The following is a 27,802-nucleotide window of genomic DNA, read 5'->3' as shown; positions in this document are numbered from 1 at the left end:
AAATATACCTGAATCTGGACCGAGTGCTGCCTTGGAATTCTTCTAGGATGCAGAGATTGGACTGCTATCTTTTGCAGATGCTCTGGCTCTGGATTCTCTGCACCGAGCATGGGTTTGGAATAGATGGACTGCAAGATCCACTCTGTTGGTCCTAAAACAAGAACAGACATTTGCAATAAGTTAGTTGAACCAGTGGGGAGGGCAATAGACAGAAAGACAACCTATCCTTCTCTCACTGATTACTTCTGTTTCCTCTCCATGTTTTTAGTTAGCATGAGTTAACATGACTGTGCTAACTTATTGGCTCCATATGGGCCACACGCAAAAACCTTGCCTAGAATGGAGGATCTAGACTGTGAAAAAAGATGTGGGAAGTAGGTGGAAAATCAGCTTCAGTGCAAGGGTGGCATTCCCTTCTGGGCCACATGCCAGCAGTGGGTGGAGCCAGAATCAAATGTGGGCGTGGCAATTAATGTAAATTGTACCTTTGTACAGCAGGCTAGTTTCTGCACACACCCACACCCCCCTCTCTATCCTCCACCCAGACCAACGAGAGGCACCATCAGAGTTCAAGAACACATTTCAGTGAGGCAGAAACACCCAGGGTGTGATGTGGGGCCAGTGAGCGGGGTGGCCAGGGAAGAGTTCCTAGCACTAGGTAGAAAGAACTGGAGGACCACATTTAGGCCCCAAGGCCTGAGGTTCCACATCCCTCTTTTAAAACCACTTCCTTACTCTGATTCACCATCTTTGAGCCACAGGATTATTAAAATATGAATAATCCATGGGAGATCTGATGACAGAAACCATATGTAACGCTAAAATTCGGTGCTCCGCTCTACAGTATTGTTGTGGCACTCCTTGCAGTGCAGCACCCAGGGTGGCCAAACTGCTTACACTACCCTAAAACCATCCCTGAGGTAGCTGGGTACGTTTAGCCTAGAGGAGACTGAGAAGAGATATGATAGCCATCTTCAAATAGCTAAACAGCTGTCGAATGGAGCAAGCTTGATTTCTCCTGCTCCAGAGGGTAGGATGAGAATCAATGGCTTCAAGTTACAAGAAAGGAGATTCAGACTAAACATTCTGATTGTAAGAACGTATGAGCTGTTGGACAATGGAACAGACTCCCACAAGAGGTGGTGGACTCTCCTTCCTTGGAGGTTTTTAAGCAGAGGTTGGGTGGCCATCTGTCATGCATGATCTAGTTGAGATTCCTGCATTGCAGGGATTGGACTAGATGAGATTCGGGGTCCCTTCCAACTCTACAATTCTATGATTCTATGATTCTATTTATTATTTGGTCCTTAGATTGACAGAGGGTAGAGATGTCACTGAAGCTTGCATGTTCTCAAACACTTCCTTCGCTTCTTCAAGAAAGCAAAAAGAGGTGATCTGCCAGCTCATTTGTACACTCGTTTGTACTGTTTATAGTTCTGTAATTATTTGCAGGAGTAAAATTGCCACTATAATTATATCATTATTATGCAATTATGGCTGTATTAATTGAGCAATTATATTAAGCCAAAGTTCATTAATATAGCACAGAGTACATTAAATAGCAGCTTGCCTTCATTAATGAGAGTGTCTGAGGTGGAAAGAGAAGGAGGTTGGATATCTGAATAAAGAGAGGAAGGAAAGATGTAATGGGGGGGGGGGGTTGGCGTCGGGTAGGGATATTTACTGTCCAAGGCAAAAGCCCAATACGTGTCAGTGGATCAAAATCACTACCTCAATCTGCTTTGAGATTATGAATTTGTCCTTCCCCCTTTTTTTTATTTGGCAGACGAACACTATTTTTACTGAAGCTGGGGACTTTCCAGTTTGCATTCCTCCGCCCTGTGCTAATGTTTCTATCAATAGTACTTTGGACCAATGGAAACTACAGTCCCTCTGATGTAAGCAAAGGTTTGAAGAATTTATTGAAACTTAATAAAGGATATTAAGAAATACCTGTACACCTAAAACTGTTTTGAACTAAAAAGTACCAGTCAGAATGTACTGTAGGCATAAATCACCATGGTCTTGCTATGCTATGACACAGAATACAAACATAGAATAAAAAGAACTAAAAAGCTGTAATAACAGTAGAAAACCAACTAGATATAGGTTTTTAAATAATTCAAAATAAATACCTAGGGCAGAGACCTTTCCATTCCACTGGAAAAGCTAATTGAAACAAACATGTCTTTAGCTGACCTGCTTAGTTACTGGCAGACGCATGGAACAGAGCCAAACTACTGTAGGCAATGTTACATGTGTGATGGCATTTAATAGGGGGAAACCTCCGGGAGGCAAATGTGGCCCTCCTAGCTTCTCTCTCTGGCCCTTGGAACTCTCCTAAGTCACACCCCCTCTCCCAAGCCACACCCCTCACTGGCCTTGTTTGTGTTTTGGCTGGAATTGAACTCTGATAAAGCCTCTTGCTTGTCTGAACAGAGCACAGAGAGTGGTGCATGTGTAAAAACTCCTTTACAAAGGTAACATTTGTATTTGTTGCCATAAGCACCTTTGCTCCCCAGCCATACCCACCACTCATATGTGAGCCCCAGAAGGTTGCTGGAAAAGGTTCCCTACTCCAGAAATAGCAGCAGAGAGGAGGGAATTGGTGTTGGGGGAAGACGTGGAGATGAGAGGTTTTTTAATCTTCCCCACCAACTTGAATGTATTGATTTCAATAGGTCTGCTCTGAGGGTGGTGTGGATGCTTTTGGTGCTGCTGAGTGTGTATATGAGTTATACAAATAAGTTTGTTTTGGAAGCAGAAAAGGACCTGCTGTGGAATATAATCTGTGCATCTGTTCAATGTACCTTTTCAGTTATCTCCCAACGGAGCTGCCATTTGGATTAACTGCTTCATAGGCGTCCTTACTATCATTGCCCTGTGGCCAATCGGAATCATGTTCCAGCGAGTCCGCACTCTCCTTAACTGCAAGAAGATTATCCCTAAATTTGCACTTTATCAGGTGAGATAGTTAAGACTACATTGCAGGCCTTCATTTGAAATGCTTCTGGAAGACAGCTCTATAGTCAGGTCTGCAAACCTAAAATAGGAATTCAAGATCAAAGACTTTATTACTTAAAGCCTTTGAAGTATGAAAGCTAACTCCTATTTTGTGATAGTTTCTTTCAACATTTTTGGGTGACAATGGAGAACTGAGCAATATTTAGAGTTTTCAGTCTTCCTAAAGTTTTGGGTGGTAAAAATGCAGCGCACACTGAGTTCCTTTTCCCTGCATGGAAGGAAGTGGTGTAGAACAAAGACATATCCTGTGATACAAGACTAAAGCCCAAGGCGTACTTCTAAAGACTATGGTAGGTACTGGTAAAAATGTGATTGTTTAAATGGTTTCAGAGCACCACAGTTTATTTTGTGCTGTTTCTCCTATATATGTCAACTTCAAACAGAGTAAATTCAATTGAGTTATATGGGATCTACTCCCATGTCAGAGTGTGTAGGGATGCTAATTTGTCCCATTGATGGAACCTAAATTCAACTTAGTTGGACCCAACCCACAATTTATTTTTAATTGCCCCACAATTTATTTTTAATTGCTCCAAAATGCAAAGGAGAGAGCTGGTGTAAAGGGGTGGACTGGGGAGAAGGAGTTCAGTACAGATTCCTACTGTACTATAATACTTTCATCATGCGAAAGGCTAGGCTGGATGAATCCCAAGCCGGAATTAAGATTGCTGGAAGAAATATCAACAACCTCAGATATGCAGATGACACAACTTTGATGGCAGAAAGTGAGGAGGAATTAAAGAACCTTTTAATGAGGGTGAAAGAGGAGAGCGTAAAATATGCTCTGAAGCTCATCATCAAAAAAACTAAGATCATGGCCACTGGTCCCATCACCTCCTGGCAAATAGAAGGCGAAGAAATGGAGGCAGTGAGAGATTTTACTTTCTTGGGCTCCATGATCACTGCAGATGGTGACAGCAGCCACAAAATGAAAAGACGCCTGCTTCTTGGAAGAAAAGCAATGACAAACCTAGACAGCATCTTAAAAAGCAGAGACATCACCTTGCCAACAAAGGTCCGGTTTTCACAGTAGTGATGTACGGAAGTGAGAGCTGGACCATAAAGAAGGCTGATTGCCGAAGAATTGATGCTTTTGAATTCTGGTGCTGGAGGAGACTCTTGAGAGTCCCATGGACTGCAAGAAGAACAAACCTATCCATTATTAAGGAAATCAGCCCTGAGTGCTCACTGGAAGGACAGATCCTGAAGCTGAGGCTCCAATACTTTGTCCACCTCATGAGAAGAGAAGACTCCCTGGAAAATACCCTGATGTTGGGAAAGATGGAGGGCACAAGGAGAAGGGGACGACAGAGGACGAGATGGTTGGACAGTGTTCTCAAAGCTACCAACATGAGTTTGACCAAACTGCAGGAGGCAGTGGAAGACAGGAGTGCCTGGCATGCTCTGGTCCATGGGGTCACGAAGAGTCAGACACGACTAAACGACTAAACAACAAATAATACTTTCTGGGTGACCTGGTTTTAAGGCAATCAGTATCTTACTTCCCAAGAATGTTGGAATGATAAAACAAGCAGCGGGAAAGTCATGCATGCTGCCTTGAGCTGGCTTTTAAGCCTGGGCAGTCCATTGCTGAGTGTGCTCTTATAAGGGATTTACCTCTTTATTTTAATTTAAGGTGGAAAGTGTATATAGTTTTCACTGAATCATGTTCACTCTGCACTAAAATGGGATTTACCTCTTTATTTTAATTTAAGGTGGAAAATGTATATAGTTTTCACTGAATCACGTTCACTCTGCACTAAAATGGGATTTTTTTTTAGCATGACAATTTTCTTTTTCTGTGTGTTTATGTAGTTTGCCCTCATTTTGAGTCAGCTCCAGGCAACCATCATCAACATATTGGCTATGGAAGGGGTAATTGCTTGTGTGCCTCCACTTTCTTCTTCAGCAAGAGGAGCATGTAAGTTGCTTGAATTTCAGTTTCTATGACAGGCTAAAGTGGGTTCATTTCTACATTCACTTATAATGTATTCCACCTCTGTAAATTATGTATTCCACCTCTGCAGGGCCACTGTAAAAGCTCAACTGTAATTGAGATCATGACATCTGATGCTCCAAGTAGCATTACCCATTCCAACAGCTGTCCACTACAAGAGTTTAATGAAAGCTAGTTTGAGCCCACCTTATTTTCATTCCTGGTCCTTAAACCTCTTGCTCTTTTGTTCCCTTTCGATTTGCCAGATATGGACCAACAGCTACTCATTATGGAAATGTTTCTCATCACTCTGATCTCACGAGTCGTCTACAGGAAAGGAAACGATGACCTGGAGCTTCCAGTGGTTTCAGACCAGGAAACTAAGGGAAACAAACAGAACAGCAGGATCAGTGTGGAGGGCAACATTTTTTAAAAGTAAGCACCAGTAATTTAAGGGATGATTAGATAGTAACTGGGACAGCCAAGATTCTGGCCAATACATTTTCCATGGCAATGTAATATTGGCACTAGTGGAATAAATCCACATGAGGTGAGCATTCAGGGCTGGGAAGTGAGTGTCCAGAACTAAACTGATGCATTGCACATTAGCTAAAGGAATCATCCAATGATGCCATGTTATGCTTTGACATAATGAGGACTATTATAAGGAGAGCTCACAAGCTCACAAGTGCCAACTTTAGCTAACTTTCCCATAATCATCTGATATTGTAAAAAAAAAAAAAGTTTGTGATAAGTGTAGCTATTACTCATGATGGTTAAAGCTAATTGAGCCTTAAAATGTAGAAAAGTAAAACAAAAATTGGACTGGAGAACAACTTATCTCCAAGTAGCATGGTTTAATTTTTACACAGGTGTCATAGAACAATGTAGCTTACTCTGCCGGAAAATCGTGCATTTTATGGAGCCTTGTTCCAAATTCCAAGCTGTTGCATTAGAAAAAGGAAAAACAAAAACATATTTCTGTTGCCTTTATGATGGGTAGAAGTAATGATTCAGACTATCTCAACAACTGTCATCCAAGTTTTACTACACACTGATCCTGATCCTGTAGTTGTGCATTGCTGTGGTGGCGCACAGAATGGCATGTGACTAATATTGGATGCCGAAGCAGCACTAGGAAGGGGCCAGAAGGTCAGCATCCCTTTCCTAGGTGCCACCAATGCTATGAGGAGGAACAGGAGTGTAAGCCAAAGAGCTGAGAACAAGCAGAGTTGCCCTAGGACAAATATCAGTTTATTGAACTATGCTTAGTATCTATATCCTTGAGTGTATAACAATACAGTAAAAGAAAAACACATGCATCATAGTTTAAGTTCCTCTGTTCCTGGTTCCATTTTGCCAGCCAGTAACATGGGAAAACCAAAGGTCTCACAAATCCTAGGGTTTCAAGGAACATGCAAGGAGCAGAGAGTGTGCATGAGTGTGCTAGTTCTGGTTCCCCAATTTCCATGTTGCACTCTGCATCATCCAGGGTGACTGACTGTGCTGGGGAAGCCTACTCTATAGAGGGTGGTTTCTGTGCATTTTAACACCCTGGGAAATCAGGGTTATGAAACCTTGGTTTTCCTCCACATATAGAGGTGGTTTTCCTGCTGGAGACAGGTGCTGATGATGAAGGGCAGAGACTGTGTGCTTATGCAGCTGCATCGCCCCACACATGTTGCTTTAAGTGCTATTCTGAAGGCCTTCTTGTAATTTAACTCCCGGGCTCAAGAGGCAAGATCTGATTTATACATACAATCACTGATGAGGTAGCTACTTGAAAATGCAACCTCTCATGCAAGGGACCTGTGTGAAAAAGGTCATTGTATCATTCTGGCAAGTCTTCCAGACCTTGTAAATCATAGGTAATGGTAAAGGGGCCCCTGACCATTGGGTCCAGTCGTGGTCGACTCCGGGGTTGCGGCGCTCGTCTCCCTTTATTGGCCAAGGGAGCTGGCGTACAGCTTCCGGGTCATGTGGCCAGTGTGACTAAGCCGCTTCTGGCGAACCAGAGCAGCGCACGGAAACGCCGTTAAATCTGTTAAATCTGTTAAAAACTGTTAAATCATAGTTTCCCATTACTGTATATCTGATCCAGGTTTAATCTCATGGGTCGAAACCAAGAACTGTGATTAAACTGTGTCTTAATAAACCTATAAATGTTTCATTAGATTCACTGGCTTGTGAGATTATTCTATTTTATTTATTGGCAAATTTCTATATACCTCCAACAAAAGTAGAAAAGACTTTTACATCCTGCTTCCTTAATCCCTAACCGTTGGTCATGCTGGTTAGAACAGATGGAAGTTGTATTCTAACAACATCTGGGTGGGAGGTGCACAAGGTTCCCACTCCTGATGAGGGAGAATGAATAAAGATGAAGTAGAACCATCCCTGTTCTTCATCTAACAAATATGGTTTATTGGACTGTGCCCGCACTAGGCCAAAGCTTGCCACTTATTTTCAAGTATCTAACACACAGCACTGGCTGCTCTCTTAAATTAGGCTTACAAATAAATCCTATGCACACTTATTTGGTAGCGGGCCCCTTTGGGACTTTCTTCTGGCGAAGAAACATGCATAAGATTGTACTGTTAAAAAATCATGTAGGGGGGCCAGATGTGTGAGAGAAAACAGATCCTACATCTTTAACAGTTGTATAGAAGTCCGAATGCCAGCAGGTTTAGTTTGCCATGCAAGTTACACTTGCTGGAATTCACTTCTTCACACAGCTCTTTAAAGTGCAGGAGCCCCTTCCTCTTTTGCCTCTTGCTAGGTAGACACTGGAGACATGGGTAGTGCTGTGGTCTAAACCACAGACCCTAGGACTTGCCAGTCAGAAGGTCGGTGGTTTGAAGCCCCACGACAGGGTGAGCTCCCATTGCTTGGTCCCTGCTCCTGCCAACCTAGCAGTTTGAAAGTATGTCAAAGTACAAGTAGATAAATAGGTACCGCTCCGGAGGGAAGGTAGACAGCGTTTCCATGTGCTGCTCTGGTTCGCCAGAAGCAGCTTAGTCATGCTGGTCACATGACCCGGAAGCTGTACGCCGGCTCCCTCAGCCAATAAAGCGAGATGAGCGCCGCAACCCCAGAGTCGGCCATGACTGGACCTAATGGTCAGGGGTACCTTTACCTTTTAGGTAGACACTATAGTTTTCTGGAGATATTGGTGTGGGACAGAAAGCTTGTGTGGGACAGAAAAAAATGTGTTTCAACCCACCAGTCATGGGTTGAAACACATTTTTTTCTGTCCCACACAAGCTTTTTCTTTCTCTTTTTTGTAGCGCTTGAAATGCTTGTAAAACCTGTGTGACCAGCTACTGTTAGTGGGACTCACTTCTCCCCCCAAAAAAGAATATCTGCACCCACAGTCAACTGTACTTCTGTTACAGGGAAGGGAGAGAAACTTGGGTCAGTTTGCATTTTAATGCAAATCTACCTACACACAGTTAGTTTTCAAAATCCATACTTTCCAAATTATGCAATGCAGTTCTCCAACCAAAAAATGTGTATATTAGAGGAAGGTGTGCATAACAATGTATGTATTAGTGGGAAAAAAGCATTGAAAGTGCTTCCAGTTGGGAAAATTGCATCCAAATGTGTATATTAAGGGAAATACACCTTAAAATGCTGGTAATTTTTGGTGATAACTTTTTTATATTTTTAAGACAGAAACTGATACAAAAATGTGGTGAACTGAATTTCAGACTGTGAAAATGAGAAAGAGAGAGAAAGTGAGACTGGCAGATCCATCCATCCTTATTCTGTTCTATCATCTTCAGGTCTGAAGAATGATCAACTATACACCTCCTTTTAGAATCACAGTCTTGGCTGCTTCATAATAGCACTGGAGGAATAGAAGTATTGAGTACTGAGTTTTTCTGCAGCCGGATCCTAAGTATGTATACTCAGAAATAGGTCCCGTTAAATTCAGTGGCACTTACTCCCAAGTAAGATTACAACCTTGATCGCCACCCCTTGCTTTTTGGCTGAAATCACTGAGATGAATATTTGATCTCTTCCACATAACCCTATCACATTCAGCCAGCAAAGGGAGTGAGCTAATTGTTAAATTCAGTTCAACAAGTTCCTCATTAAGAACAAATTACCCGAGTTTGAAATCTGCTAATTTTCCAATCAGGGTGAGTGTTTGCACTTGTGATTTGGAAATAATTACCACAATGTATAACATCTGAACCTATGTGGAGCCTAATGAGAGAGGGATTCATTTCTTTGGGATTAGAAAAAGAGCTGAAGTGATTTAGGTTGCTGTATAGCTTCTTTCATGAAATACACATGTGAGCCTCTTGTATGCTCAAGAACTTTCAGAGACTGTCCCAGTGATTGCTTCAACTTACCTTGATTCTGTATTTAGCTCTGTTCCCATACTAAAACGACTGATTTCAAGAAGGTGCTAAAATGTTAAAAAGCATTCAAGATATTCAGGCCTGTTTTAGATGCTCTATCTGGTTTGTGTCGTTGCGATTCCAAATATGGAGATGCTCATTTGTATTATACCTATAATGCAAATGAGACTGCATGCACTTCCTTTACAGGAAACAAACATTTGTTATGCTCTTAGTTTCAATCACAGATTTTTATGAGTGCAAACCAGGGCACTGAATATATGAAACCCAAGCCACAGCATGCTAATTGGTTGATGGTACCAGTACTGCTGGCGCTGTGGGTTAAACCACAGACCTAGGACTTGCCGATCAGAAGGTTGGCGGTTCGAATCCCCGTGACGGGGTGAGCTCCCGCTGCTCGGTCCTTGCTCCTGCCAACCTAGCAGTTTGAAAGCACGTCAAAGTGCAAGTAGATGAATAGGTACAGCTCCGGTGGGAAGGTAAACGGCGTTTCCATGCGCTGCTCTAGTTCACCAGAAGCGGCTTAGTCATGCTGGCCACATGACCCGGAAGCTGTACGCCGGCTCCCTTGGCCAATAAAGCGAGATGAGCGCCATACCCCAGAGTCAGCCACGACTGGACCTAATGGCCAGGGGTCCCTTTACCTTTACCTTTTACCAGTGCTGCTATTAGGTAATTTTAGACTCTGGACTTTATGGTGTCGTAGGGGGAGGTCACTCTTACATGGCGATGTGTATTACTTCACTTAGTTGCCTCTGAGGCTCCCTGCAAGGCTCCCCCCAAAACTGATGGGCACTGCCATTCAAATGGTGTACAAGTGCTGCATCATGTGATTATGAGGGGTGGGGCTTAGCTGTGCCCCCCTCCCCCATTTTATTCAGGTTGACATCCCTGCTTAATAGCATTACTGGTAATTTACAGTCTTCCAAGGAGCTGCGTAGAAAAAAACCCCACAAGGTGCAGGTTTGGCTCCCCACACCCCCAGCCACCCAAATTCTCCACCACGGCATAGTGATGTACTGCTGAGCTGGTGTGGGAAGGCTCATGCCTTTGCCACCAGCTTATCGACTTCCGGGAAACACGTGGCTGTGTCACTGTGGACAAACAGGCTGCTGGACTGGGTGGACCTTTGGTCTGGTCCAGCTTCAATACTCTTCTTGAGTTCACAGAGTGTAACATAAATAAATGCAGAGAAACGTTGTGACCGTTATACAGCCATTCAAGGTAACAAACTTATTGCTGAGGGGGAAAGCTACCATTGCCTGAAGCTCATTTCTAAAACAGAAGCTAGGCTTGGGCAGTTTCTTTCCTGTTGCAAAGCTAGTACCCACTGAATGAGGACCAACACCAGCAATCTGTCTCCTGATGTCATACCAAGATCCAAATATCAGCAGTGCAGTTAGATAATTTTTGACTCTGGACTTAATTACCTGGGGTGGGGAGCTGTTTAGATAGTAATGTATATTGTCTCACTTACTTCAAAATATACTGTGTTTGGAGGTCCTCTTGCTCATTCTGCTGTGTGGCCCAGGATGTTGATCCCAAAGTTCTCCTCCTGATGGTACCATGGCCAAGCATTCATCTAGAGATAAAAGAGGGCAGGGGAGCAGTAAAGTAATTTTGGCATAACTAAAAGCTGGCAGTATTATTATTATTTATACCATGGCATATAAAAAACAGCCTTTAACAGGGTTGGGAGCATTATCATTACTGACCTCATATCAGAATTTTCAGGGAATTTAAAACCTAGCAAATTTGTGTTGTGCCTGATGGACCGTTTATAGTCAGGCTGACAGAAACAGTGTTGTGGTTTCATTAAAAGAGTTTGTTCTACTCAACACGGCACTGCAATTGCACAATTGCCACAGAAACGCTGGGACGTATTTTAGCAAACCTACCGGTGTGCCTAGTGTGTGAACTTCAAAAAAAGGAACACATTTCCTAAAAGTTCATCTCCTTCTCTAGTCTTGCCCCTTATTGTAAGTGGCAGACAATTACTTGGTAAAAAGGAAAACGTCAGATGTAATATATTTATTATATTTAAATTAATTATCAATCTAATATTTTAAAATAAGACATGATACACAGGTGGAATTTTAGTGTGGGCTGAGGTGGTAAAGATAATATCTGATGTTTACTATCTCCTTTTTTGTGATTTGTAATAAATCCTATAAACCAAATGAAGTTACGGTAGGTTTGTTTGTTTTTTAACCACATTATAAAATACTGTAATTTGGATCCAAAGATCTTCTGACAGAAGCAGCTTCCTTCCGTGGAAGTTCTCTTTCGTTGGATGGAGGAAGATTCCTTCTCTCAAAGGAAAGGAACCTTTGGCTCCAGACCAATGGGCGATCTTTGTTCTATAGAACGTGGCCGATCACAGCTATGCTTTGTACCAAACAAAGAGATGAGACGCCTGTGAAGCTGAGCCTTGATAATTTTGTCGTGCTGATTGTAAATGGAATATCAATATCATAGGGAACACAATTACCAATCGTACACGTGCAGGCCTGTCAAGCAGCAATAGTGCTGTACGAGCAGCAACTCTGAGCTAGCCTATATAGTCATGGAGATTTCTCTTGCAATTTCCTCCGACCCTCAGTTTTCCTCACTCATTATCTCTGGATTGTTTGTTGCTCCTTGGATTCAGCATTCCAGTTCCATTATCTTTTGTCTATTGCCCTGTTACCATGAGCCTACCTGCTGTTGTCAATGGCACTAGCAGCCACTACCCCTGTACTATGTACAATAGAAATCTTTCATATGTGATTTGGTTGCTCTGGATACAGGCAGTTTGCTGTGTGCTGGGTCCTTTAGAGCAATAAATTAAAGTGCTTCTTTGCAACCTTTTCCCTTTCCTATTTTTTTGAGAAGAGTAAACATTCTCTCCGTGGCTTTATATGGACAATCCAGCTTCAGCAAACCCCCTGCACCGGCTATATAGATACAGATTACAAATATAAGCTTCACAGATGAATGAGCTGCAATACAATTCCGAGGGCAAGGAGGCCTTCTTACTCCTTTTCATCCAGAGGGGAAGATTTGGGCGCAACAGGTGAGGAGAACCAATGGCAATTATCCTCAAGAGACAATTCAGAATTCTGTGATTAATGAGCCCGGCTCATTTTGTGTCGAATGCATATTAATATTGTAGAGGTGCATATTGAATATACAGTCCAATCCTATGGATGTCTACTCAGAAATAAGTCCTGCTGTGTCATTGTAACAGCAGTCTGTGCTGCAGTTCTGTCTTCTCAGAGCTGATAAGAACTGCAGTTTGTGACAATGGAGACAGAAGGTTGATTCCAGGTCTTCTTCTTGACCGTGCAGGGCATTCTGAAGTTTAGTCTGGAGATGCAAGAGCATAAGTAGAACCCTCTGGGTCAGATAAAAGGCCCATTTAGCTCAGCAACCTGTGCTCACAGTGCCCAACCAGATGCCCAATCATTTCTGTGCTGTATCTCTGGCAGACCCGTTCCAAGAGTTTTGGGTACCTGAGGCAGACCCTAAAATGGTCCCACCCCCCGCCACTTGCTAGCAAAGGAGGGCTTAGGGAAGGTCTACACTAGGAACAAGCAGGGAAAGAAAGATTGAAATCAGGATCTGCTGACCCAGTGGACCCTGCTGCCTGAGGTGGTCACCTCACCTTGCCTCATGGGTGAGCTGGCCCTGATCTCTGGTCTAAGACCAACAACTTTTCTTAACTACAGGAGAAATGTATGTGGTTCCTGCCGCAAAATAAATGGTCACTAGATGGCAGACTAAATTCACCGTTATGGATTTCCTCCCTGCTCAATGTTTCATCTGTTAATAAGGTTTAAAGGCAGAAAGGGGAAGGAAGTGAACAGACTTTATGCTTCGTTTTGCTTTAACTGATAGTTTGATGGTTTCTGATCAATACAGAGTTTTATTAATCCTGGATGTGGGAAATCAACTGCTACCCCTGTTTAAGATTTTTCAACAATTCATTTTCAGTGCTGTCTGGCTCAGAAGAAAAGTCTCATTCTTTACAACAGAGTTCCCTCCCAACTAAGCATGTATAGGGTTGCAACCTTTGTTGCTTTTTATATTGTAGGGCAGTTTTTAACTGTGGCTTAAGGACTCTCTGAATCAGTGACAGGTCCAAATCTTCCCACTTGGTACTATAGAATCCATTTGACTCACTTTTGGATTACAGAATAGGATATAGCATGAAAATCCCACCCCTTTATGGGGTGGGATGTAAGTTTTGAGCAAAAATCAAAACAAAATCTAACTCAAGTTTTGTAGAATGAGGAAAAGACACCCACACACTCATAAAGATTCCAGAAGAAAAATATTAGTGAAGTTGTTTTTCCCCACCCCATAAAAAGTTTGTTTCAAATATGTCACATTAAATTATTTTCTATCTAATAACAAAATTTTGCAGAGAAGACATAATAATCTTAGACTTCAGAAGTTCACAATACTAACTTATTTCAAATCAAATTAATACATGCCAAATATGAAAATACAGCACATACAACTTATAATCAACATCTTATAAAAATTCATGTAAACCTCAAAAAAGTTAATATTAAAACCATAGCTGCTTGGGACACAATAGTATAGGACATCACACTATTGGGAAAATTGGCATTTTAATTAAGAGTACTCAGAGGCCAATGTGAAAAAACACACATTTATTTGGATGCGATTTATTTTGGTACAATTTTGTAACTTACGTTCATATTCAGGGACAATGGGTCTTTCCACCTCCAGCTTTTTAATGGATCTAGTTGATGTGAGTTTCTTAAATTCTTGTTTTCCTTTGGTCGTTTCTCCTCCTTGTGTGCCTCTACACCCTGGAACTGTAATATGAAACAGAAATATTATTTAATTTTGTTAGAGACATTTTAATTATCATACATCTGAAATGATCTCCAAAAGATAAATTCTTACTTTAAATCTGCACTGCAATTGTTTTTCTTTTATTATGTTAATATTTTTCAGTTCGTTTTTAGCACTCTATGTATTATGGACCTGATATAATATTATAACTCAATAAAAAGAATTAAACAACCCCCTTCCAAACCCACAGCTGCTTAATTAACTCTCTTCTTTATGCCTTAAAAAATAGTAACAGTAAAGAATCTTGGCAGATTTAAGGTGACAAAGCCCCTTCAAATTCATATTACAAAATGTGCATTTTAAAACAGTAGACAGCTATTATTACAACATGACTGTGAACATTTCCCACGTCAACTCTTCTTTTCAGTTACAAAAAGAAATATGTAAAGCTACAAGCTTTAAAGATGTATTCACAGTTAACTTAAATATGAAAGCATGTCTATCATGCAGCTTGACAATGCAATCCTACACATGTCTACTCAAAGGAAAGTCCCATCAAGATCAATTTGACTTAGGTCCAGGCAACTGAGTATAGGATTGTAGCCTAAATTTGTTTGAGGCAGGCAATTGCCTCTGGTAAGATATTTAACATACAAGGCATACGCAGTGCTTTTTTTTTTTTTTAAGGTGCCAATACTGCATACCTTTGAGTATCCCCAGAAAAAGCACTGTATGTATGTGAATAAATTTGTTGCAATGCTAATATTGCATGATGTTTTTGTAGGACATGGTCTTCACATCTGTTTTTTGGCCCGAAGCAACATAATGTACCATTTAAATCCACATGGGGATAAAATCATCACCCCTTTGGAGGAAATGTGGGAAGGCTTCTTTTGCTATTTGTAAAAAGGTGTACAAGGAGCTGATCATAAAACAAGCCCCGAGCTAAGGGAGAAGACAACAGAACACAGAGCAGAGATCCCTAATCTTTTGAGACTGGGAGCACACTTGGAAATCTAAGAAAGTGTTGTGGGAACCGCAAAATACCCATTTCATTGAAGAAAGACTGGCAATGCACTCACCTTTCCACAAAATAGATAACAGGAAAATATATCTACATTCTCCCTTAAGGGAAATTAAACACAGTGTTTTATTTATGAGCCAGTGTGGTGTAGTGGTTAAGAGCGATAGACTCGTAATCTGGTGAACCGGGTTTGCGTCTCCGCTCCTCCACATGTAGCTGCTGGGTGACCTTGGGCCAGTCACACTTCTTTGAAGTCTCTCTGCCCCACTCACCTCACAGAGTGTTTGTTGTGGGGGAGGAAGGGAAAGGAGAATGTTAGCCCCTTTGAGACTCCTTTGGATAGTGATAAAGCAGGATATCAAATCCAAACTTTTCTTCTTCTTCTTATCAGTTTCCTAAATGAGGTTCTCAGAGACCCAGTAAGGTTTTTCCATCTCAATTTCATCTGGTGGACCTCTAGCCTCTCATATACACAAATAACTAAATGTCTGTTTCATCATAGAACTTCCGGCATAGCTCTTTCTATTTTTATAAGTTCTGGGTTGCCTCTGGACTTCTTGACCAGTTGTCCTTAACAGAATTTCCACTCAATGTCTCCACTTTTTGCCATGTCTGTCTCCTGTCCCTTTGGTTTTTCTCCCCAGACTTGCCTCTGCCTTCCTCCAAGCAATTCAAAATGGCTGGCCATTCAAAAACAAATAGCTTGGTGAGGGAGAGGCTTATTTTGGCAATAATATAATGGGACTATTTAATAAAGGGTGGCTCATCTGTGGCCCTCCAGATGTTGGACTCCAATTCCCTTCTGTTACTGTCATCATGGCCAATTATCAGGGATGTTAATCTTCCTACTGATTGTAGAAGAACCTGTAACCTTTAAGGGGTTCCTCAGTAATTAAAAAAAGCTGGAAGTCAGCTTGTCCAGCACTGCCACAGCTTCTTCAAGTCTGTGCACTAGTATCATCTTTGGTGGAACCCCAAGTTAGCATCCTGCATCAGCTTGGCTCCAGTTGTAGACAAGAAATGATCAATTTTACAAAGAAATTGGTATCTCTCATGAGGCAGAAAAAGAGGCAATGACAATGCTAGTGAGAGAGACATGGGTAACATCAGTGGTGGCTGGTGCCATTGGGACTGGTAGGTTGGAAGGCAGGGAGACCAACAATGGATGTAGGCAGAGTCAATGACAGGTAGAGCCAGCTATTTCTAATTTTGTCCTTATCATTCTCCCTGTTTAGTTTTACCAGAGGCAACACTGAGACCAAGGAATTAGGAGTATGCTGACATACAGTGACCCCTGCCCCCGAATGAAAGAAAGCAGGGTTGGCTGAGAGCACAAAGAGGTTGGTGGGGGTAGTGCCCCATTTGCCCTAATGAAGCAGCCTCCACCGGGTACAAAGTCAGATGTACGGTATATGGTCACTTCAGACATCACCTGTTTAGTGAGCATTCATTCTGATTTATTTGCAGGGAAGTATATGACGATGTGTCAGGCCATCGTTGTGTCACACTTCCCAGCACATTTTCTTAACACTTTTCTTATCACAAAAAGGAAGTGGGTTTGCTGCACAAGAGTGTCAAATCAACTTTAATTGTACAACCTGAATGTGCCAGTATTGGACTGAGCCCCACCTGAAAACAGGAATAGTCTGGAAGCACCGTTTGCGTCCTTGCTGGTGTGGGAAAAGGTATAGCTATATTCTAGTTCTTCATCTTTCCAGACTTTGAGTACCACTTATCCAAACACAAGAACAGTAGGCAGAAAATGAGAGGTGTCTGGCAGTGGCCACCCTCCTCCTAGCACACATGCAGAATAAGAAGTTTATGCCTCTGTTTCCACCCTTTTGCAGTATTCACTATATTTTTCATATTCCCTTGCAATGAGTACATCAACATGGTTGTGAGCATCATTTTTCCTCTCCTTAGTGTTGTACTAAATTTGGTCTTTACTGTGACAGTGGAAAAACTATAAATAAACACAAGCTATCAGCCATTTGTGCTACTTTAGATTTGCTCATTTTCAAAGCAAACACCACATCTTCCCACCTTTAATCCTGTTTTGTTTGGAATAAAGAGACTTCTAAGCTATCCTTAGCCAGAGAGGCAAAACGGTTTGAAGTTGTATGTCAGCTGGATGTTTCAGCTCGGAGTCTGGAGCACGGTGATTAAAAAACACTTCCATGTTGTGTAGCCATTGAAAAGATGGCAGGAGGTGCATTTAAATTATACTGCTTAAAGGCTCTGCGGCTCTTCTGCCTCTCCATAATGCTAATATTTATATTCCTGATTACTTTTCCCTTTTCTAGCAATTCAGTTCTTAGATAGAAATAATGCAAATCACTTAGACAAATTATGCTTTTTAGTTAAGAAAGTGAAATAGGAAACAAAAGGGAGTGGACAGAGGATGCTTTAATGTGGCAGGCTGAACAGTGAAGCTGTCTTCAGCAACTGAGGGTGAAATCTACAGGTGGCACACAGCCAGCAGAGCTTCCGGCAAATAGTAGGGCATATATGACTTAAATAAAGGGGACTTTGGGGGATTGAGCTTCCACAGGATAGTTAGATAAATAACAAAAATATTCATCATTTTCATTTAGGGCAGACACAGTGTGATTGTCTCAATTATATCAAACTCGTTCAGAGCAAGAAAAAGGAAACTAGATGTGAACTTTCACCTTTGGTACTCTGTACTCCTCCTGCTTCAAGACGAATAAATGTGCTAGTATTTGCACTGTGTGTGTGTCTGTCCAGAAAAGAGCAAAATTAAGGAACCTCACGTACTTTTAATAAATATTTGCGTTTTGTTGCATATCCCAGAGGAGCTACATGCTCCTGACTTTACTAGTTTGGCAGGAAGCCCCAGATCCATGGCAGAGTATCAGCAAATAGTGTGTGTTTTTAAAGGTCATAGCTATCAGAAAAAAGGTTAAAGATAACACGCTAATCTGCTTTACATTGCAAGTTTCTGTATGTTTCAATGTGTTTTGTAATACAGAATGTAGAAATTAGACAAGAATAAAAATCCACCCCGATTGGGTAACTGGATAGATATTTAGTTGGCAATAAAACAGATTTTAGATGCAAGCATTTGGAGGAGAAAAAATCACTGGGCGTTAAGCAAGCCAAATGAATGAAAGTCATACCTAAATATGGATTTAGTAGCTCAAGAAGCTCCATCAGATAATGGTATTCTAACTTCCTCCCCTCCTTAATCATTCATGCATTGTAAATATTTTATATCACCCTTCAATTACATTCCCGAGGTAGTTTGCAAAAAAGAACAGAACAGTTGAAATGTAAATTTTATATCTGTATATTTCTGTGCAAAGCAAAGCTAACTCTCTGTGTCTTTCACAGAGGTGAATCTAGACTCCCTTGTGCCCTTAGCAAGGAGCTGTATGGGTGCCCCCTTCCCATGTTTCTTGTGCTCCTCTGCAAAGGCACCCACAGGAGGCAGAATGGCATGTCTAGCCACCCAGAGCAGCAGAGGAGCAACCTGCCCTGGGGAACAAGTGCCAGGCAGACAGGACTCCCCGAGCTGGAGTGGAGAGCCATGCTTTTTTGAACCCTCTTGGGCCTGTGCCCTTTGTGGGGGTCAACCTGGTCAACTCCTGGATACACCCCTGCCCTTTAAGAATCGCCTCTCCATCAGAGAGAAGCCAGAAAGGCAAATAAGCTGAAACCTTGCTGAATACACAGAAGGAATTGTCAGGAAGTGAAGAGAGATTTATCCTCATGTTTACTCGTCTTAAGAGCTATTTCCCTATTAAGAAAGGTCATCCTTCATACGTGCTGGATCTGGAAAATCCCAGGATCATATCTGTAATGGTTCTAGGGGTTGCTCGTGCGTAAGTCGTCGCCACACCTGGCTGAGTTACCTGGGTGAACCCTATTCTGTCCGGACAACCACTCACCCGTGGCTGTCTCAGTCGCTGGCAGAATCTGTCAGTGGGTGTTTCTTGAACTTCTTCCAGCAAAGAAGCTCTTTGACGCCTAGTCTCCGCCTACTCTCCCTGCGCGGAAGCTTTCTGCGCAGGGAGGGTGTGGGCAGCGGAGGACCCGTGCTCTCCCCGCTGGTCTCCGGCGAGGAGTCATGGAGCCACCTCGCAGATTCCCCCATCTGCCCCCCTTCTCCTCTGGTGCTACGCTGATTTCCCTCCCCAATAGATGGGCTGCTTCTCTCCCTCCTGGGACACTCTCCGTAATCCCTCTGGAGGCCTCCCTCTCCCTCTGGCTCCAATGGCAGTTCCCTGACAATATCCAATTGGATATTCACATCACCTCAGTTGTGGGTAACTAAACTCCTCCCTCCCCCCCATGCAAGAAAATTCCTGTTTGCATGCTCTCTTGTTCATGCACGAGTGGACTGAAGTGCAAATTCATTCACTTTGAAAATCTCCTTTAGCATAAAAATTGGTTTGGGATAAAAGGCATTAAATCATAGAAAGAAATAGCATACGTTTAGATTGGGGTTGTGGTTATTTGTACAACACAGAAACAACCAGCATATGGAGTGCACTGAATGCACACTAAACTGCACTGTGTACACAGTCTTTAGTAACACATTGAGGATGGTGGCAGTGTTACTTGTCCATAAATTACACAACCTGTACCTCTCAGCGGTCCTACACCTTGCAAGGAAGGCAAGAGTGTCTGCTCATTACATAAGCTAAAGCCATGAAGTCACACAAGCAGCATAAAATAGGTCATAAGATTACAATTGCATCTAAAAAGGCCAGAAATATGGATAGGCCTGGCACCAAAAGATCAATAGGATCCTACCATTAGAACAGTGAACACTTAGGGCATTGGGTGGAGGATGGAAAGCAGTGGTGGGATGTTAGAGGTCAGCTCTCTCTGTGATAATGAAGGCCACTGTCCTGTCACCAGTGTTTAAATAAGATTCCACTGCCAATCATCTTTTGTATGTAGAATCTCTCCTGAGTCAGCAAACTGTATTGGGCCCAGGCCAATCTCTTTGGGGAAAGTGTTCTGTAATTGGGACACCACTACCCAAAAGGCTTTCTAATAGCTTCTCATAGGTACTTGCCTCACCTCAGAGAGTAGAGGAAGTTTTCCAGTGAAGATTCCAGTTTACAAAAGAGGCACAGAAAGATCCAGGAAACAACAGATCACTCAGTCTGACTTTGATACCAGGGGAGATACTAGAGCAAGGTTTCAGTTTGTAAGCATATTGATAATAATGCAGTGATTAGTAGAAGCCACCATAAAGGTAAAGGTAAAGGGACCCCTGACAGTTAAGTCCAGTCGTGAACAACTCTGGGGTTGCAGCGCTCATTTTGCTTTAAAGGCTGAGGGAGCTGGCATTTGTCCGCTTCTGCAGACAGGTTTTTGGGTCATGTGGCCAGCATGACTAAGCCGCTTCTGGCGAAACCAGAGCAGCGCTCAATAATAAAACCTGCCAGACTAATCATATCTCTTTCTGTGGGAATAATGTGGATGTAATTTATCCTAATTTTCATGATTTACCATAGATGAAGGGCTAGAGGAGATCCTTGTCAATTTTGCAGATGACACAAAAAGAGGAGGGATGAGAATAAACTTCGAAAAGATATTGATAGAATGGAAAACTGGTCCAAAATCAACAAAACAAAATTCAACACATAACCTGGGATGAGGTGAGTTAGTTTATGTATAAAGTACAGACTTATAAAGGTAAAGGTACCCCTGCCCGTACGGGCCAGTCTTGACAGACTCTGGGGTTGTGCGCCCATCTCACTTAAGAGGCCAGGGGCCAGCGCTGTCCGGAGACACTTCCGGGTCACGTGGCCAGCGTGACATCGCTGCTCTGGCCAGAGCCAGAGCCAGAGCCAGAGCCGCACACGGAAACGCCGTTTACCTTCCCGCTGGTAAGCGGTCCCTATTTATCTACTTGCACCCGGAGGTGCTTTCGAACTGCTAGGTTGGCAGGTGCTGGGACCGAGCAGCGGGAGCGCACCCTGCCGCAGGGATTCGAACCGCCGACCTTTCGATCAGCAAGCTCTAGAGATAGGCCTAAAATGAGAAAGGGTTTTTTTTACTGTGTATTTATTATTATTTTAGCTGAAGTTTCTTCTCAGCAGCATCCTTCCTATCTTTCAAGCACCATAGGCAAAAGGATAAGTGATTGAAAACAGTGATGGGTTTTTAAGTTGGGGGAGCGTGAATGTTGGCATTGTCTCCTCTCTTCAGAAAATGGGCAAGAAGTGATCTCCTGGTGGCTCTTATACCTTTTGACCATCTATTGCTATAATCCAGCTGAAAAGAACTGTACTTTTCCTAGCAGTTTTTCTTAGAATATTGTTGAGAAAAATGAACACTGTGAAAATATAATTTGTAAGAGACAGATGCTCCAGATGGGCAACTGTATAATTCCCTGGTATCTTGTTTCTCTATCTCTTTTTCTGTAATTTTGTAAAATGCAGTTTCAGACTGTAATTCTTTCTTCTTGCTCTGACTCTACTCCTTACACGCTCCACCCCCACCCCCAGGTTACTGGTCAGTATTGTTAACTTTTCAAATGTATTTTCTGTTCTCAATATTTGAGAGTCTGAACTTGATGATTCTCAAGGGGAATGACAATAATTCTAAGAACAACCTTTTCATCAAGATGTTATGATTTAAATGTTTCGACAAGAGCTGGAGTAAAATGTTCAGCACTTGCTCCTTGTTTTCTGATCTAGCCTACAGTTCAACCACTTTGGCATCACCCTAAAATTTATTACTCAAAGTTTATTACATCAAATGCCCACTGTCGGCTTGCAAGGCCACCAAGTGCTTTATTAGAAAGAAGAAAATGTTTTCTTAAGAGCTTACAGATGGCAAGCTGACATCCTGAATGTTTGGTTCAGAAAACAATTAAATAATCCTGATTATTTAACTACAAAAAAGCACGACAAGAAACTTTGTGCCTACCTAGCATACATGTGTATATAAATTATCATAGTTATGAAATGCTATGTTTGGGGGCAGGAATAGCACAAGAATAACTCAATATATGCTGGAAAATCTGTATCACACAATGATTTTAACTCACCAATAACATGAACTAGGAAGACTGAAACTGCAATCCTATGAAAACTGACTTGAAAATAACCCTCACTGAAATCAGTGAGATGCACTTATGAGTAACCATTTGAAACTGGATTTTTCTTCTAATTTTTCTTTTTAAATAAAGCCATTCTGTGATTCCATTATGCCAGAGTGTCCTTGTGCAAGAGTAAATACCAGTGTAGTGTAAGCATGTTCTTAGCAACAGTTCAACAAGAGCCACAGAAACATCAGTGAGCGATAGCTCTGCACAGAGCCTCTTCAGTTTTTTATGGTGAAGCATATCATGGGCTAGGCCTAGGAAGACTAGATGGGCTCCATTATGTGTCTCCCTCCCATCTGTTGGCAGGATGAGGGTGTAGTTCTTTGAAGAAGGAGACGTAGGTTTTTGTCCTGCCAATTCTTATTTTTCCACTCAAATTGATCATTGGTGGCATGACATCCAAAAGCTGTGCTCTGCTTGTGGAGGTAATCTCACCATCTCCCAGTAGTGGGACTTGCATTCAAATTACCTGCTTCCTACTGCACACTGGCCTCTCCTAGAACTACCAGGCATCTTACTGTGTGCAGTCTTGTGAGATTGCTGTTGGAGTTTATATTCTTCTTTGTCCATCATATTATTATTATTAATACTAATAATAATAATAATAATAGAATTTATATCCTACCCTTCTTCCTCAAGGAGCCCAGGGCAGCAAACGGATATACAATTTAAAAACCAAACAAAGTAGAAACAGATCAAAATATTCTAAAAAACAATTACACTTAAAAACATACTTCATCCAGTGACCTTGAGTTTGCCAGAAACATTATTCATTGATTACTGAATATGACTCAGGACTGAACCTAAGCCCAAAGTGGCTTGGGAAACCCAGTTGGATGGGTGGGGTATAAGTAATAACTTTATTTATTATTATTAACCATTTTTTTTATTAAACTATTCATCAGTCAAATCGGCAAATTGGTTCATTCCCATTGTGTAGGTGTGTTTGCCTTGCGCAGTCTCACAGTTGTGTTGCTCAACCATTTCCCAGTTGTTCTCCCACACAATTCTCCGGTGTTCCTCTTCCTCTGGGGAGTATTCTTTAGAATGTGTGATCTTCCATTGGCTCCAAGCTTCATCCAAGGCTAAATCCATTGTTGCAGACCAAGACCTCAGCAACAGCAGCCCAATCAGTCCCACCATGGAGATCCGAAGCTTGTATTTATCACTCTTCTGAACTGAAATATTTGGAAATGGATCTTGTCAGTTTTGTCTGCCTAACTTTCTGCAAGAAAATATATGACTCAAGCTGCGTGCTGAGTGGGGTAATTGGTCCCACAGCAGGACTCAAATGCCTCTTCTGGGGATTGTATGAGCTATGGATTTCATGAATTACCAAGAAGCTCATTTTCACTGGAATTCTACACATGCCTCAGAACCATTTAACGATTCTTCACTGTGTGCATTGGGGTACATACTCGGAAGCAACAGAGGAGGCAACATTGTTTTCAGCTGAATGACCTCCCACAGCAGCAGAAAGAGCAAGGTGAATAGGCAGATACCTAATTAGTCCCCAGAACCTTGGCTATATTTAATGCAAGTGTATATCCTTAAAGGTAAAGGTAAAGGTACCCCTGCCCATACGGGCCAGTCTTGACAGACTCTGGGGTTGTGCGCCCATCTCACTCAAGAGGCCAGGGGCCAGCGCTGTCCGGAGACACTTCCGGGTCACGTGGCCAGCGTGACATTGCTGCTGTGGCGAGCCAGAGCCGCACACGGAAACGCCGTTTACCTTCCCGCTGGTAAGCGGTCCCTATTTATCTACTTGCACCCGGAGGTGCTTTCGAACTGCTAGGTTGGCAGGCGCTGGGACCGAGCAGCGGGAGCGCACCCCGCCGCAGGGATTCGAACCGCCGACCTTTCGATCGGCAAGTCCTAGGCGCTGAGGCTTTAACCCACAGCGCCACCTGCGTCCTTATTCAGCCATTAATTTCCCCTGAAGGTTTTCTCCAGCAAGCATCTTTCATCAGTAATTAGATTGAGCTTGCTAGGAAAGTGCCACTGCCTTTCCCCACAATGAATACCTTAGTCAGCTGGCTGTCAGTTCTCATTGGCCAGGGACCCATCATGACTACTCTGCCATTCTGTGGAGAGAAAGTTGTATTGATACACCTTGCTACAGTACTTGAGTTCATTTGCACTTCATCTCAGTGGTGTAGCGTGGGGGGTGCAGGGGGGGCCGGCCGCACCGGCCGCAACATCTGGGGGGGGCCCTGCTCGCACTCGCAGCTTTCTGCCCCTACCTGGCTCACTCACTCTCTCTCAGCGCTGTCACAGATTTCGCAAAAATTTTCATAACGAACAATACATGTGCTTAGGGGGTAAGGGTTTCTTTAACTAATCTAGTGGAAGAGACTCGAGTGCTAAAATCCACGGGTTAGGGGGCGCAAATTACTTGTCTTGCCCCGGGTGCTGACAACCCACGCTATGCCACTGCTTCATGTCCCTTCTGTCCATGCCCAGTCCTTAAGGTGGATGGATCTAGGAAGCTCTTTTCTTAACAATTTGGGCATCTACAAGATGCACAGTTCTAAGTCTTTCTCCCACGAGATTGTTCCATGCATCACCTCTGTGGCGCTGTGGGTTAAAGCCTCAGCGCCTAGGACTTGCCGATCGAAAGGTCGGCGGTTCGAATCCCTGCGGTGGGGTGCGCTCCCGCTGCTCGGTCCCAGCGCCTGCCAACCTAGCAGTTCGAAAGCACCTTCGGGTGCAAGTAGATAAATAGGGACCACTTACCAGCGGGAAGGTAAACGGCGTTTCCGTGTGCGGCTCTGGCTCTGGCTCTGGCCAGAGCAGCGATGTCACGCTGGCCACGTGACCCGGAAGTGTCTCCGGACAGCGCTGGCCCCTGGCCTCTTAAGTGAGATGGGCGCACAACCCCAGAGTCTGTCAAGACTGGCCCGTACGGGCAGGGGTACCTTTACCTTTACCTTAACACCAGATGGATGTGTACAAGAGTGGAATCAGCTTTGACTTAGCTAGATTCCTTTTGCTTTCCTTCTCTGCCTGTTTCCATGCTTATAATGTTTGTTATTTTTTCTTGGGCCAGTCAGCATCCTTGCAGAAAGCACAGGCTAGCGTATCCCTTAAGGGGAAATTGTTCCTTTTTTAAAAATCGTATCAGGGGTTGGTTGTTACGAAACTTTGGCTCAAAGGAAGGAAATTTTAAGACAGTCCAGAAATGGATAGTAATATTTAAGATAGCTGAATGTGTGTGATATGACGTAGATCATGGTTTCCGTAGTGTACATGATGATTCCAGTTCTGGTCATATGATTGGACTACCATCATCCCTGACTGCTGCCCCTGCTGGCAAGATGATGGGAGTTGTAGTTCAACAACATGTGGGACACCCCACCACCAGGTTGAGAAAAACTGATCTGGAAGGCAACAAATCCTTCATCCCTGCTCTTAAGCATTGTGTGTGGTGGTGGGGTGTGTGGGTGAAGAAGCAGGACAAATGCTTGGAGAATAAAGAAAAGCAGAAGGGCATCTTGCCCTCAGGCAACGATCCGTGTTATGTGTCTGAAACCACACGTGCCCCGGTTTCCTCATTTTCAAATCGAGCTGTAGGCCCGGAAACCAACCGGCGCCCATCGGCGCGTGCGCATGCCTTTGGGCGTCATGGTGATGGCAGGCGGCGCTTACTCGGGCGACCGAGAAAGGCAAAGGAAGGCGGCAGCGGCGGCAATGCTGGCTGCTCGTCGCCCAGTCAGAAGGCCGCGTAAGGCCGGAAGGCGGGCGCTCGCCTTCGCTGCCGGGCCGGGGGATACCAAGCGGCCAGCCGACACCGGCCGGGTCGAGCCGCAGCGGGAAGAAGGCGCGGGGCGCCCGGCCCCTTGATACACGAGGGGGCGTCCGTGTGGAGGGCAAGGAGGCCGAGACCGCCGCCTCCCGCTAGGCCGGCAGCGAGGGGCTGTTGGGCCGCCGTGACAGTTGCGAGCGCCTTCGCCTCCCCGCCCCCTTCCGCGCGCCCGCGGTGTTTTGCGTGCGTGAGTCGCAGCACGCGCCGCCAGGCAGTTGCTTGGCCGGTTCGTCCAGGGGCCCCGCAGGCGCTGCTGCTGCTGCTGCTGCTGCTGTGCGCGCGCGCGAGCGAGCGCCTTCCCCTCTCCTTCCTGCTCCTCTCCGTCTCCCTCACCCACCGACCTGCCGGCCGGCCGACTGACCCAGCAGCGCCATGCGGCTGTGCGGGGCGCTCCTGAAGAGCCCCATCCCCAAGCAGATCGAGTACTACTCCCGCTTCTCCCCGTCGCCGCTCTCCATCAAGCAGTTCCTGGACTTCGGTGAGTGACGGCGGAGAGGCACCTGCACGCCGCGCCAAACCAAACAATAAGCGCGGGCGGACCCCGCCGCCTCCTCCCGCCGCTGCTCTTTCGCTCCTAGCCGTGAGGAACGCGGGGTGGGAGGGTGGGCTGGGGGGGGGGCAGGAGAAGGAAGCCCGCTGCGCCGCCCCGGTGTGTTTGTGTGACGTCACTGAATTGCCTTTCGCAAGGCCGGCGGTGGGGGGGGGGTGTTGGGGGGGGGGCGCCAAAACAAGCGGAAGAATCCGGGTAACTGAGGACCTGAGAGTGGCCGGGGTGTGGAGGGGCTTCTGAGGAGCTTCCCCATAGGGTCAAGTGTCAATGGAGAAGGATTGGTATATAAAACTTATTAGTCGACTGCATTTCAGTAGGAGGGGTGTGTGTGTGTGTGTGTGTGTGTTTTAGGGGTGTATTGAGTTGGTAAATATGGTTAGGAAAGTTAGGGTTCAGCTGCTGGGCAGGCAGAAGCTCAACAGATGGAGCTCCCCACACACAGGGATGTGAGGAGGAAACACCACCTCTTCATTTCTGTGTGTGGTGCAGCTGTTGCAGGCAAGTTCCCTACCAGGAAAACAAGGGGAGGATCCAGGGAAAAGTTGACCAGTGTCAGTGCCTAAGTCTATTTAAGCATTCATTATATTCTCCCAGCACATTTCCTGCCCTGGTACTGAACAGCAGCTGCATCACCTGTCTTCAGACCATTCCTTAGGCCAATTTAGATCTTCTGAATTGACTTGCCGAACCATGGCTTATTGGGAGCAGGCCCAAAGGCTCATGCTCCAGCCCACTGAAATTTCCAGTTTTGTCTAATCACGATTTGCCGTGCCATCCTATCTAGACACTTAATGCTAACTTTGGAACAATAATGCTCACTTCAAAACAAGGTTTCATGATTTAGCAATTTATTTATCTATAGCTTACCTGTATATCCTGCCTTTTTTCTATCATGGACCCAAAGGCGATGTATAATGTTGTTTTGAGGGCTGTCATCTGTTCAGGCACTGACTGAACCCAGACCTCCTTAACTTCATCGAGGTGGTGACTCTTGTGGTCCCTTCCAACTCTGCAGTTCTGTAATTCTACACTGGTAGTGGGTCACTTTGGCATGTGGGTAAGACTGACAGGTGTCAGTCACCTGATGTCACCATGATTCTCTTAAAAAAGGAAGAAGTGGGAGTGTATTCTAAGTGCATTTCCTATTCTTCCTTTGCTGGTGTGGTTTACATCCAGGCTAGGCCTGCAAATGAA

The 27,802-nt window shown here is 43.9% G+C and overlaps 3 protein-coding genes across 10 annotated transcripts in view; 2 read left to right on the top strand and 1 right to left on the bottom strand.

The window, feature by feature from the left end:
• Positions 1-20,825, top strand: part of LOC307213982 (organic solute transporter subunit alpha-like) — a 29,049-nt gene extending 8,224 nt beyond the window's left edge. The window contains exons 5-9 of one of the 6 annotated variants that reach the window (XM_079972299.1): positions 1,787-1,898; positions 2,819-2,965; positions 4,840-4,945; positions 5,227-5,395; positions 20,656-20,825. In XM_079972299.1, the coding sequence (XP_079828425.1) occupies positions 1,787-1,898; positions 2,819-2,965; positions 4,840-4,945; positions 5,227-5,393 (532 nt within the window). In that variant the 3' untranslated portion in view covers positions 5,394-5,395; positions 20,656-20,825. The other 5 variants (XM_079972297.1, XM_079972298.1, XM_079972300.1 and 2 more) reach the window with 5 other exon arrangements.
• On the bottom strand, positions 19-27,802 carry LOC307213993 (uncharacterized protein). Of its 3 annotated transcripts, none has more exons than XR_013837796.1 (6): positions 22,197-23,800; positions 14,034-14,159; positions 12,349-12,678; positions 10,808-10,912; positions 5,168-5,340; positions 19-151 (listed from the first exon to the last, which is right to left on the bottom strand). XR_013837796.1 is itself a non-coding variant. In XM_079972329.1 (4 exons), the coding sequence occupies exons 1-3, from the start codon at positions 27,542-27,544 to the stop codon at positions 10,841-10,843; spliced, it is 267 nt and encodes an 88-aa protein (XP_079828455.1). In that variant the 5' UTR covers positions 27,545-27,802; the 3' UTR covers positions 5,209-5,340; positions 10,808-10,840. The 3 variants fall into 3 exon arrangements, 1 of the variants encoding a protein (XP_079828455.1); XR_013837797.1 differs by having other exon boundaries at positions 22,988-23,800; XM_079972329.1 differs by lacking the exons at positions 19-151; positions 12,349-12,678; positions 22,197-23,800 and adding an exon at positions 27,476-27,802 and having other exon boundaries at positions 5,209-5,340.
• PDK3 (pyruvate dehydrogenase kinase 3) overlaps positions 25,189-27,802 on the top strand; it is a 41,050-nt gene continuing 38,436 nt past the window's right edge. The window contains exon 1 of the mRNA XM_079972293.1: positions 25,189-26,536. Coding sequence (XP_079828419.1) covers positions 26,431-26,536 — 106 coding nt within the window. The 5' untranslated portion in view covers positions 25,189-26,430. The remainder of the gene's footprint in view (positions 26,537-27,802) is intronic.

Source organism: Podarcis cretensis (genome assembly GCF_951804945.1).
Source record: "Podarcis cretensis genome assembly, chromosome: 4".
NCBI classification, from domain to species: Eukaryota; Metazoa; Chordata; class Lepidosauria; order Squamata; family Lacertidae; genus Podarcis; species Podarcis cretensis.
The sequence above is the reverse complement of the archived record's forward strand: the minus strand, read 5'-3'. Positions and strand labels throughout refer to the sequence as shown.

What these genes read in the sequence shown, in the direction of transcription:
- LOC307213993 (XM_079972329.1), bottom strand. Translation starts at nt 27,544, where the DNA reads ATGACAGCCCTCAAAACAACATTATACATCGCCTTTGGGTCCATGATA. An exon ending in AAAAAAGGCAGGATATACAG is followed by an intron (nt 14,160 to 27,475) that starts GTAAGCTATAGA and finishes TTCATATTACAG; the next exon opens with TTCCAGGGTGTAGAGGCACA. An exon ending in CATTGTCCCTGAATATGAAC is followed by an intron (nt 10,913 to 14,033) that starts GTAAGTTACAAA and finishes TTTTATCTCTAG; the next exon opens with ATGAATGCTTGGCCATGGTA.